The 13,081-nt window shown below is 37.5% G+C and overlaps 4 protein-coding genes and 1 non-coding gene across 5 annotated transcripts; 4 read left to right on the top strand and 1 right to left on the bottom strand.

Moving 5' to 3' along the window:
• The first annotated feature begins 379 nt into the window (after window positions 1-379).
• Window positions 380-485, top strand: Smki_6.trna24W. Its single transcript has 2 exons — window positions 380-415; window positions 450-485. It is a non-coding gene; the product is annotated as a tRNA-Trp (tRNA).
• Window positions 486-1,648: 1,163 nt separating this feature from the next.
• On the top strand, window positions 1,649-3,304 carry THI21 (bifunctional hydroxymethylpyrimidine kinase/phosphomethylpyrimidine kinase; the record flags this gene model as incomplete). Its single annotated transcript, XM_056222435.1, has 1 exon — window positions 1,649-3,304. One exon carries the CDS (start codon window positions 1,649-1,651, stop codon window positions 3,302-3,304), a length of 1,656 nt encoding a protein of 551 aa, XP_056082127.1.
• A 3,693-nt stretch (window positions 3,305-6,997) lies between these two features.
• CLN2 (cyclin CLN2) lies at window positions 6,998-8,638 on the bottom strand (the record flags this gene model as incomplete). The annotated part of the gene is made up of 1 exon (XM_056222434.1): window positions 6,998-8,638. One exon carries the CDS (start codon window positions 8,636-8,638, stop codon window positions 6,998-7,000), a length of 1,641 nt encoding a protein of 546 aa, XP_056082126.1.
• Window positions 8,639-9,760: 1,122 nt separating this feature from the next.
• BBP1 (Bbp1p) lies at window positions 9,761-11,020 on the top strand (the record flags this gene model as incomplete). The annotated part of the gene is made up of 1 exon (XM_056222433.1): window positions 9,761-11,020. One exon carries the CDS (start codon window positions 9,761-9,763, stop codon window positions 11,018-11,020), a length of 1,260 nt encoding a protein of 419 aa, XP_056082125.1.
• Window positions 11,021-11,513: 493 nt separating this feature from the next.
• On the top strand, window positions 11,514-12,980 carry HFI1 (Hfi1p; the record flags this gene model as incomplete). Its single annotated transcript, XM_056222432.1, has 1 exon — window positions 11,514-12,980. One exon carries the CDS (start codon window positions 11,514-11,516, stop codon window positions 12,978-12,980), a length of 1,467 nt encoding a protein of 488 aa, XP_056082124.1.
• Window positions 12,981-13,081: the final 101 nt, after the last annotated feature.

The raw sequence follows: 13,081 nt of genomic DNA, 5'->3' as shown, positions 1-13,081 counted from the left end.
CTAAGTTCTGGACAATTAATAGATCTTTATCTTATTAGTGCAGGAAATTCTATAATTAGAATTTCCCTACTCCATTTAAATTGGTATCACCATAAGAATGTTAGTATTAATTTACTCAACATCATTAGTATCATGTTAAAGAATGTTCGTCATCAACTACAACAATTTATATGAATAAATGTATAGTAGTAATCACTTATTCCAACAATTCTATTATTAGAATTCCTACTCAAATTTATACGAATAAGTGCATAGTAGTAATCACTTATTCCAACACAAAATTCACCCACATCTCACATATATGTTTTATGAACGTTTAGAATGATGTATTGTCATACTGACGTATCCTATGTTAAGATATAATCTTTCAACAAAAGTTGAAGCGGTGGCTCAATGGTAGAGCTTTCGACTCCAATTAAATCTTGGAAATTCCATGGAACAAGATTGCAATCGAAGGGTTGCAGGTTCAATTCCTGTCCGTTTCAATTTATTTTTTTTTTTGAAAGAAGATGAGACTCCCTTCAATGTCATTACTGTAACGAGTTGGCTTTTAACTATAGCAGTAGTTCACGTCATGAGAGCATGGTTCAACTGCCATATATCGGTTGTTACTGTAGCGAACGCACTTGGCGACAACTAAAAAAAAACATAGTTGTCTAATAATGTAACTACACCTACCGATGGTTTAGATACTTGGACAGCAATTAAAAAAACGCTTTTTATATTCTTGCATTAGTAATTCAATTGCTTCAGAGTCAAAAATGATTAATTAACTATTCAGACAAGAGTGACAGCTAATGTTGAAGATCCGCTCAATAGCGATTGAACTTACCTATGTCATATTCAGTGTCTAAACATTCTGTAATTCATACGTTCTCTTATATAGTAGAGGGTCAACGCATAATACTATAAATATTTTAATATGACCGTTTATTTACATTATTGGCTATGAAAAAAATAATGTTTATGTATTTATCAATTGATTAATTAATTAATAATTGGCTTTTAAGAGATATTTTTAATGAATAATTTTCAAAGGTAAATGTTATTATTATTGTTATAGCTTTTATATTTCTATAACAAACCAGCACTAATTATCAATAAAAATGGAATAGCAAAATTTGTCGCCACATCTCAATAGTCTATGTAAATCCCAAATTACCATAAAATATTCTTTGTAACAACTGTATACTCGAGAAAACATTTGAAAGACAGACCAAAGTGATATGAATTGCTTGTGATCCTCCAAAACGAACTTCTTCTATCAAATTGTCTTCTACCAAATTGCCTATTTCAGATTCAGTATGTGTTCCCTTTATTTGCATGAACATGCAGGATTCTATTGTGACATTAAGCTTCATCGAAATGCATGGAAGAACTTGGCATCTGTCGATTGTTGCCTTTTATTTTTGCACCTCTTGTTTACTTAATGACACCTATGGGTATATATTTTCTTTTCTATTATATTGATGTATCCAAGTTAAATATTGGAAACCCTTAGAGCTGTACGATTCGACAAGAGATGGTTCTAATATTTGAACAATGACATAAAAGATAGGAGACAAAAGACACTGTTCGTACCTCTTGTTGTCTCGAGTTTTGACACTTTATTGAACGAAGTAAAAGATCAAAATTTTATCCTTCCCCGATGACCTATTCTACAGTGAGCATTAACACGCCTCCCCCATACCTTACTCTAGCTAGCAATGAAAAATTACCAACCATTTTGTCCATTGCCGGGGCAGATTCAAGTGGTGGTGCCGGTATTGAGGCTGATATCAAGACTATCACGGCCCACAGATGTTACGCCATGACATGCATCACCACTTTGACTGCGCAAACTCCAGTGAAGGTGTACGGTATCAAAAACACCCCAAAGGATGTTGTTTCCCAAATACTGGAAGCAAATTTAAAGGACATGAAATGCGATGTTATTAAAACTGGTATGCTTACGACGGCTGCTATCGAGGTTTTGCACGAAAAGCTTGTTCAGCTTGGTGAAAAAAGACCTAAACTAGTGGTTGATCCCGTTCTATGTGCCACTTCTTGTTCTAATTCAGCTGGAAAGGACGTAGCCGGTTTAATTGTAGAGAAAATCTCACCCTTTGCTGACGTTTTGACTCCAAAAATCTCAGACTGTTTCAAATTGTTAGGGGAAGACAGAATAGTTAATAAATTAGAAGACGTTTTTGAGATCGCCAAAGACATTTCTAAAGTCACAAAATGTTCCAACATTTTAGTGAAAGGAGGCCACATTCCATGGGATGATGGAAATGAAAAATATATAACCGACGTTCTTTACTTGGGCGCCGAACAAAAGTTCATCACTTATAAGGGTAAATTTGTTGAGACCACCCACACTCATGGTATTGGGTGCACCCTGGCTTCTGCCATAGCATCCAACTTGGCTCGCGGTTATTCCCTTCCACAGTCTGTTTATGGTGCTATTGAGTATGTCCAAAATGCCATTGCCATTGGCTGTGATGTCACTAAGGAGACTGTCAAGGACAATGGGCCAATTAATCATGTTTACGCTGTAGAAATCCCACTAGAAAAAATGCTCAGCGATGAATGTTTCACTGCATCAGACGTTGTGGCTAAGAAACCAGTCAAAGGGTCTCTTGATAAAATTCCTGGAAAGAGCTTCTTTAAGTACCTGGTAAATCACCCCAAAGTCAAACCTCACTGGGACTCCTATGTGAATCATGAATTTGTTAAAAAAGTGGCCGAGGGTACATTAGATCGCAAGAAGTTCAAATTCTTTATTGAACAAGACTATCTATACTTACTCAATTATGCTAGAATTTCCTGTATCGCAGGTAGTAAGTCTCCAAGCCTAGAAGATCTTGAAAAGGAGCTAGTTATCGTTGATTGCGTCCGTAATGGGCTAAATCAACACGAAAGAAGGTTAAGAGAAGGATTCGGAGTCAAAGACCCGGACCACTTACAGAAAATTCAGAGAGGTCCTGCTTTAAGAGCCTACTGTCGTTACTTTAATGATGTCGCCAGAAGAGGGAACTGGCAAGAACTAGTTATAGCCCTTAATCCTTGCTTAATGGGTTATGTTCATGCCTTAACGAAAATTAAGGATGAGGTGACTGTAGCCGAGGGTACTCTTTATCGTGAATGGTGTGATACATACTCGTCTACATGGTGTCACGAAGCCATGCTTGAAGGTGAGAGGCTTTTGAATCACATATTGGAAACATACCCTCCAGAACAACTTGATACTTTGGTGACGATATATGCGGAGGTTTGTGAATTGGAAGCAAATTTCTGGACCGCCGCTCTTGAATATGAATGATAGACATAATGTCCCTTTTGGATTATTAAAATGTATATTTATAGATAATGAACTATAATCCTAAAAGAAAACTATATCAAAAAGAAAAATCGTTGTGAGATATAAGTAAGTTTTATATAATCGTCGGGCCTTTATTGCTGATATAAGAAAAATGCTATTAGGTATGTAGAATATACCAGAACTTCACCTCTAAGATGTAAAAATTCACGGAAGGAAATCAATAATCCCATGCCATTTTTTTTTCTTTTTTATTTCATACGTTGTTATTCATTACCTTTTACAATATTACTTCCGCGTTCCAACTGCTATTAAAGTTCGATGGCGGTGTAGATTCACTCGCTCAGGTCTAATAATAGTGTGCCGTCTTCTAAGCACCATGCGTGACAATATTCTAGTGATATAACTAACAATGAGGGGTTAGTAGTCGATCCCTGTTCCAACAAAATATGTAATACAAGAAAAAAAGAGTAAAATAAACCCTTGCTCAATCATTTAACCGTTAAAACCACTCTAGACAAACAAACTCTCACCTAAAATAATAATTTCTTGGATCCCACTTTTGCAATTTTCACGAAAATCGATGTTTTGAATTTGTTGATCAAAAATATTATCGAATTCATACTTTTCAATGTAATGTTGAAAGACTCAATCATCATAAATCACCACAAGCATTTCTGAGGCTTGAAGGGCACCTCGTCATCTGCCAGATGTCATATTCAAGTTCATCAAAATATGGGGGCATAGCACCGGAATTCATGGTGCCTCTGCTGTTTTTTATCATATTTTTGCCAGTATATTACTGTGCTATTCGACAATGCTGTAACTAGTAACGTTGTTAAATATACATCACGTTGTATTAACTGATTGTTAAGGACCGCCACATTAGGCAGTCTGTTACTTGTGCTTCTGTCATTTCTGAATAATTAAAATAGTCTGTTCCCAGTAGACCTATACCTTACGAGTCCAATAAATCAGCGACGTCATCCAACAAAGGTGAAACGTCTCTTTTCCAACCTCCGTGAGGTAGTTCAACAAACAGCCTTCTTTTTTGCACTGCCACCCCAGGCAGCAATAGTCGTCCCTACATCCCATATATAGTTGATCCATTCATCGCAGCTTTACTGAAGCGGCAGTATTCATATTGAATGTTGTGTCGACTTTCCGAAGACAATTTCCACCCAGTACCACCAGTATCTTTTGGATAACTTGGGTGACGACAAATGGGGTGCAACAAAATAATCTGCTATAATGGTCCCTTTAAAGCTAGCCTATATGCTTCCACTGATTTGTGTATCATAGGAATATAAAGCGCTTTGTCTATCGTAAATGGACACCCTTCTTTAGCGGTGATGCCTTTAATAAGTGAAGCGCTGAAGATGATCGTAGTTGTGATTAAAGCAGCAACACACCATCGCATCCAGAATACTAGTCGATTTATCTCTCGGGGTGTTGGCCTAGATTCATTCATGGTGATCGTTGAGCACATGAAGAAAACATTATGCTTGGACGAGCTGTCGATACTCTCCGTTTATATAGAGTATTACAAGTTGCTTTAGTACATGTACTTAAAGTGGCTGCTGTTCAGCTTCTAGAGACAATCTGTTGAATTTCTGAACATCTTACGGGGGGATATTTCACCCTACATCTATTTCAATAATCGTTAGTCATGGTTAAAAAAGTTGTTCTTAAAAATCTGAAGTTCATAATATTTGTAGCTTATGATGCACGAGATCGTTTTCGTTGAATAGTTAAAGATTTCTGGGTTAAGACTTCGCCCTATGATTGATGTAAAAGGAATGCGCATAATAGACGTTTTCAGAAACAACAATTTATGTCGAAGCTTTTCGAAAGCACTTTCCTCCCGGAGGAACCCTGCAACCAAGTGATGAATTCGTCTTGTACGTGACTCCTTTCCATATTTAGGCCAAATTAATATTTTCCTCTCAATTTTGATCTAGTGGATATGCTTGCAGGGTTGTCGCGGGACTCACAGGATTAGAATAGTCAGTGACATTGCACGTCTTTGAGAAATAGGCGAACAATGAGATGATTGTTGCAAATTCATTATTGATAAAGGCTATAATATCAGATATACAGAGTGTACTAGAAGTTCATGTGATCTTCCAACTACAACAGCTGCTGTCGAAAAGTGTGGGTAAGGACAGGCCTTATATCACGTCATCAGAAGGCCCTAACAGTAGAAAAGACAATGAAGTATTGACCTCGACAAGCGTTATTTTGGGGAAGGTGTACTAATTTCTGGCAACGAGTTAGTTCAGGATGAAAGCCATATACGGGCATGCAAGAAGTAACTGAAATTTGTTAACCTGAAATATAAAAACATAATGATCGAGGATACTTCAAATTTTGCAAAAGAAAATCGACGTGAAATATAAGATGTTCAATCAGAACAAACTGAGTTTAGGATGTACCATCTATTATTATAGCTCCAACAAAAGTTGCTCATTCACTTTTGTATACGTCTACGCAGTACTTCCTTTTGAAAATAATTGGCTGCACTTCGGAATATAATGGCAAATTAGAAATCGTAGGCGTCGTAATGTATGCGTACTCAAAACCGAGAAGGGCCTCTATTTCGCCCCTTGATAATACACGGTATGCAATTGTAAATTTACCTGGAACGGAAACGTGATACACTTCCTATTGGCCTAAATTAAAATGTTGCACCTATCACCGGTTTGATTAGTGTAATACATACTATTCGGTACGGCCACACTTTAGACAACGTGGTCGACGAGAAGGTAAGAGCTGATAACTTGTGGAGTGAATTGGGCTAGACACGTTTTCGTAATTCTAGTTGATTGCCCAGATTTTGGGGCGAACAACTGAACGGAAAGACAGGTGTCAAATATATAGTAACCATACGCCACACAAAATATACTAATAGTAAGATGAAGACATCAATTCTTAAGTTGTATTTTCATCAGTCGAGCATAGCGGGTCGTAGAACGAAGGCAGGTGTCAATAACAGCTATAGTAATCACATTTTTCCTGTTGTTAAGCGCACCGAAACGTTTTGCGGGCATTAGGTTTAAACCAACTGGTGCCCTTCTTCTGTATTTTATCTAGCCATGCTTCTCAAAAAAACTGCTGCCCGTAAAAATGGTCTCTCTGTGGTGGATAGTAGTTTAGGCCAACATGCAGCAAATCGTCACCACGTTGAATGGTGACTGGTATATAGAGTACAATTAATTACTACCATCTTGGAGGGGTTTCCTTTGAGAACACTAGTTTTCAATGCTTTTGTCTATCTCCGCCACATACTGCATCTCTGCCTACGTAACCTGTAGCACCGAGTCTGAAATACAGTGGAATGTCCTGATATTCTCAATATTCCATTTCGATAGAGGCAACAAAACTTTGTATACGGAACACTGGAAGTTCTCCTGGAAAGTGTAGGAGTCTTTAAAAAGAAATAATTAGCACTTTATTTTATGCATCGTCATTTTTATTCCACTAAATTTGATGACGGTTTATTTTCTTGACGTCTTTATTGATTCTTACAAAAACATTTAAATATGTACTACGTTAGAATTATACTTCTATATTGAATACGTAGTTTTATTGTTTTCCCCTGAGAATTTTTAGTTTTCCTTCTATGAATTTGGCCAAAGTTGTCTTTCCTAGAATGTTGTTGGCTGCTTTCCATCCCTTTATTATGAAAAACAGAGCCTATACTATTTGGGTATTTCCTATACCAAAAGAAATTAGTGAGGAAGCACTGCTTGAATTACCACTATTTATAGTGCCTGTGGGTGAAGGAAATATTCCTTGATTAATGAAATTTGTCTTGGGTGGCCCCCCATTGAGGTAGTGCGCTGTTGCAGGGTTTTGGTTTTCCTTATTAGACTCACTGATGTTCAATAAATCAATATAATCATTGATTGCATTGTTACTTTTATGACCCCCAATTTTTTCATAAATTCTTTGATTGTTTTTTGTATTCATCAAGCTGTTTACGCTGACGGTACTACCACATACGCTTCCTGACTGATGTTGACTAAATTGGTACATATTTGGTGTAATTGGAGATGATTGCTCCATATTCCGGCTGAAAACACTGTTATCTGAAAGTGAGCTCATGTTTCTCATTGGTGTGTGGCTTTGAGATGAATAGGTAGGTGAAGGAATCGACGTCGTGCTTGAATGTTCAAAAGAACATGATGGGGTTGATATAGTAAGCTTCCTTGATAGTTTCAAGTTGGATGCAATTTGTATTTTTCTTTGTAGATCCAATTGATATTCCTTCACTTGATTAATGAAAGGCAGAACACCGCTAACTGTTTTGTACACTTCCACGAGGGATTTAGGAATGGAAACGATGCCGTTCATCAAAGCACTCAAAATTTCAGCGTTTTTGTTTTCTGGTGTCATTGGAGTCATTAAAAAGGGGCCGTGGTCTTGATTAGTGAATTGGTTGATGAGTGAGAATATACCATGCGAAACTTCAAAAAGTTCATACTTGAGCAAATCGTACTGCCAAGCGGAGGCATCGATTAAAAATTTTTTTATGTTAATCAATTTGATCTTCGACTTCAAGTCTTCCTCTTCCTCTTCCTCTTCGTTTTGGTAAGGCCTTTCATCTACGGTGGCATCACTATCTTGTGATAACTGGGATTGGCGTTTCTCAGACCATTGTTTGTTATAAGTCACTTGGTTCTCATAAAGTTCGTATTGCATCAAACAATTTTCATCCACATTTAAAACATAATCATTGATCATTGGCTCATAAATATGCCAATTCAAAGTATCTAAAATATGCCTTTCCATTTGTAGAAACATTGATTCATCGAAGACCTGTCCATCGCCACAGTAATGAACCAATTCAGAGAGACGAGGTATACGGGCTCTTGGGTTAGGGCCATAAAATCTCCCACCAGTGGGGATGACCACATTATTGATGATGTGGTTACAACCGCCCCACGTTTTGGCAGCCAACCAGAGACAAGTTGCCACAACCAATTTGGCTTGGTCCCGTAACACAATTCTTTTAGAGCAGTACCGATCGTATAATCTAACAGCATGGAAAAAAATGCCATTCGTAACTCGAGTTACCACAGATAGCTCGAATAAAAAAGTGATGATGTTGGATCTTGTGTCGATGGGGTTCATTTCAGGCTGTTGGTCTATAAGTTTTGGATTGGGTTTAAACTTACAGGACTGAGCAATAACATTTGTGGAAATTTCTTGGTGGTACTCTTGCAACATCTCAAAATGAGAAAGCAGTTCTGCGTTAGATAGCTCGATTGGATAGTAGTCAGGTTTCGTATCAATGATGAGACCCATACGGGGTTTTGACTCAGCACTAGCCATGATCGGTGGTAAAGTTTAGTGAATGAATGGGAAAAAGAAAATATTTTCTTTTGTATGCAAATTATGATGTGATAAGCGAATGAATGGGTAGCTATAGAGTCTAGCAATGCTGTAATAAGAAGAAAATATGACGGCGAATTAAAGTAGATATTAGAGTAAAAAGAAATGTTTCTTGATACTCTTTGAGGGTAAGATGTAGGGAAACCAGCAAGAGAAGCTTAATAGTTATGAGAATCAATTGCTATTTTTTATATATGAAATAGATAGCGAGATAATCAAGTAGCGAGAGGTTGCGTGTGATACGCAAATAGAAGGCCGATCTGCGCTCTGCCTTTAAGCAGGTTTTTTTTCCTTTGCCTCTTTCCAGCAAGGCTGTCAGATCAACATTTCGTAGATGGGGTTCTCAAAAGGGACCAAAATTTGTTTCAGTTGGTGTTCACTTCAATATTAACAGTTATAGCTCACAAACTACGCCAAATGCACATCTTCCTCGGTTGTCCACATGCGGAAATGTAACGGTTTTTGGCGTGTTTCGTGACTAGAACACGCTGTTTTGAGGATCAACGGGACGAATTTCGTGTATTTCCGTTGAGACAAATTTCGCGAGGATTTCCATTTTTGGAAATGAGCGGCCGGGTAAAGGTTCGCGTAAATTGGTAATTGGCTATTATGGACTCTAATAGTAGTCATTAACAGCAGGTAATGATTGGCTTGGATCGTATTGTCAAGAAAGAAGTCCGGAAGAGTACGGAGAAAAAGGTGTTACTTACAAAGGAAAACGAATATAATTTCAAAAATTGCCTTTCGCTGGTGAGAGAAAAAATCAGGACTATCACTGAACCACAGCACAGGAAGTACTAGACCGGAAAGTCTGAAGTACGCGATGAAAGTAAAGGGTATTAAACGAATGGGGACTTCTCTCACTTTTTCAGTCGTGATATATTTCGTAACTCCCGTCAGGATAATTTCTGACGCGACTCGTTTTTGTGTCGCTCGGTGAAAATCACGAAAAACTTGACACCTTGAAAACTAATGCAAGGTAAGAAGATTAAAGTGGAACAGATCAAAAGAACAAATAAGATCAATTGTCGAAGTGGGATAGAGGCGAATGACTACTGGACAATGAATCAGGAAGATAATACAGGTGGAGGGGGCATTTTTGGTCTGTTCAAGTGGACCAAGGATGCGCTGTTTGGTACGGATGTATCACCCTCAATGAAATATAAAGATCAAGCAGAACGAAGAGACCGGTCTCGGTATGCCCAGGATGATACGAATTACGGGATGAACTTTGGAAACGGTTTCAATAGAAGGAGCGCGAATCGATCAAGGTCGAATTCTTGGTCTGGTTTGGACACAACGTACCACAGGAAGTATGAATTACTCCCTGAGTACGACGAGAATGGCGTTGGCTCAATTGATAACAACAAGTACTATGGCAAAGATAGAGTACGATCTTTGCGAAGTCCCGCGCCGGTAGTACCGAGAGAACCACTTCGTAACGAACCTACAGATACATTTGGCCACAAACTGCATACTAAAAGGAGACCTCTGAATGAGTTTTCCAATTCTCAGATACCCTTTATACCACCTCGAGAAGACGATCCTTTGATTTCCAAATTATTTCAGAAAGGTGAAGCTAGCGAAGTGAGAAAATCGCCCTATAAGCTATCGGTTAACGATATTCCAGGCAAATTTCCATCTCCTTGGAAGAAACGTGATGAATTGGACAATTACCGAGCCCGGGACGAAGACGTATGTCAGAGAAACATAGAGTATAAAAAGGCATATTTTGGACTTTTTGCGCAGATGGATTTGAATAATCGGGATTTAAATGATTTATGTGAAGATGTTAGAGAGCAGCGTGAGCAATTCCACAAGAACGAGCAAACTTATAAGCAAGCATATGAGGAAATGCGAGCAGAATTGGTAAATGAGTTGAAAAAATCTAAGACACTTTTTGAAAATTACTATTCATTGGGCCAGAAATACAAGAGTTTGAAAAAGGTTCTTGATCAAACGATTAGTCATGAAGCTGAGTTGGCCACCTCTAGAGAACAGCTATATCGGGAGGAGGATCTGAAAATTTTTGAAATACAAACCCTGAAGCAAAGACTTTCTGATTTAGAATTGAAATACTCTAATTTGCAGATAGAAAAGGATATGCAACGAGACAATTATGAATCCGAGATACATGATTTATTATTACAACTAAGCCTCCGTGAAAACGAAAGAAAAGATACTTCTGCTGGCTCGAACATTTTTTCAACTGTACGATATGACAGGACTCCGTTTCACGATAGCAACAATAGTTACGACTCTAATTCGCATTCATGGGACACTGATTATTTGAAAAATATAGACGGATTTATAGAGCGCTGAGGCAAAAAAAGCTGACACGTTTCCTTCACTGTAACATTAAAAATACGTTATTATAATTATAATAAATGGTTGACTAGTATGTTTAGCATTTTATATACAAGTTATGAAATAATAAAGGTATCTCTTTGTTGGCATCACTCAGCACGAGCTGTAATTCCCGCTCTTTTTTTCTTCTTTTTCAGATTTCAATTTTAAACAGAAAAGTGAAACTTAAAGCTACGGTGTGACATAAATTTGTCAGTTTGAAAATGATGACTTTTACTTTGGAAACAAGAGCAACGTGGTATTGTCTTTGTCTAATTGTGCCTTGAAAATTGTACTTACAACTGTTCGATTAGACATCGTTATTCTTTTCATTTGTCAGTTAGTTATTATCACTGGAAAAGGCGTACTTTCGCGCACGTGATTTTTTTTGCAAGATAATCTCTAAGTTATCACTGCTAAATAAAAACATAGGGAAAAAGACAATATTGGGTTGGAACTTCTTTCTATCATGTCAACCATACAATCCCCACCACCAAAATCCCTACAGTCAAGTTATTCAGCCGCTTCACCAGCTCCCACAAATGCCTATGTGAAACCAGGTTTGATAGGTAGTCCCGCTGTTAGTAACCACACCGAGCCTAATAATGACAACAATGACAGTGCAGAACCTCAGGGATCAAACCAAAGAATTGATTTGGGTGCTATGATCGAAGAATTAACCTCACTTTTGGGGAAAGAAAGTTGGACGAAATATGCTCAAATAATCAGTCTTTTCATTTTAGGGAAGTTATCTAGAAAGGAACTTTCTAATGAGTTAGAACTGCTATTTTCATCAAGTCTCACGAACTTGGAGAAATCAAACACACATCATCACCATAGTTTAGTACGACTTCATAACCAACTTTTACTAGGAATATTTGCAAATTCTTTACGTGAAAACCCCCTTGGCAGGAACGGTAATGAGAGTTCCTGGGGTTTTGGTAATGGAAGCAACAATCCAAACAATAGAATGAAAAAAACAAATAAGCATAATTCCCAAATTGAAGTTTATAAGAAGATTGTCATGTCTTTACCCATAAATGATCGAAACAGACTAAAGATGATCACAAAAGAGGCTGGCAAAAGAGGATTTATCTTCTGCTCTGTGTTTCAGGCCAGATTAAACAATATACCGAAGATCCCCATTGTGACCAATCCAGAAAGTTTGAAACGTGTTAAGAGTAATAACTTGAAAACGCCGTTAGAATGGTCACAAGATATAATGAACGGGTTCAACGTTCCTTTAGCAAGTGAAAGTCACTCTTTACCGGACACAGATTCATTTTATTTAAGAATGGTTGGTATAGCAAGAGAGCATGGGTTAGTAGGTACAGTGGATGCACGCTGCGTAGATCTTATATCACTGGCACTGGATCAATATTTGAAGAATATAATAGAGTTTACCATCGATACAGTCCGTTATAGAAGGAAAAAGTATTCAGACTATTACGATTTGAATGAAAGTGGACTTTATAAGTCAGTATCGGAGATGGCCGCCGATAGACGCGATGCCAAAATCAAGCAATCGGAAGATGACAAAGATGAAAATGGCCATGCTGATAAAACTAACAATAGTAACAATAACAATCACAGTGTTACGGATGATATTGGCGACGTATCGATGAGCAGCATCACAAAGGCGGGCGAAGGAGTTCACGAAGAATTATACGAAAATAGAACGATATCATTAACGAATGAAGATATATATGATTCGTTATCTATATTTCCGAATTTGGTAGAACCTTCAGGTTCGTACTATGCATTAACTAATTTAGGGTTGGTTAATGACAATGAACTAGTAGATATGAAAAGCAGTATTGACGATTTGCCAGATTTCTTGGATGAAAAGCCGACTTTCACTCCGTTAGACGAAAAAAATGTTGGTACCAGGCATGAATTAAATTGGCTTATCAAAGGGATTTTAACAGAAGATTGATGTATAAAATATATGTGTATGTGGTATGTTGTAATATTTATTGAAAGATTATGAATCATTCTTATACACCTATGCGAGAAAGAGGCTATACTGTGATTATG

Source organism: Saccharomyces mikatae, assembly GCF_947241705.1.
Source record: "Saccharomyces mikatae IFO 1815 strain IFO1815 genome assembly, chromosome: 6".
Taxonomy (NCBI): Eukaryota; Fungi; Ascomycota; class Saccharomycetes; order Saccharomycetales; family Saccharomycetaceae; genus Saccharomyces; species Saccharomyces mikatae.
The sequence above is the reverse complement of the archived record's forward strand: the minus strand, read 5'-3'. Positions and strand labels throughout refer to the sequence as shown.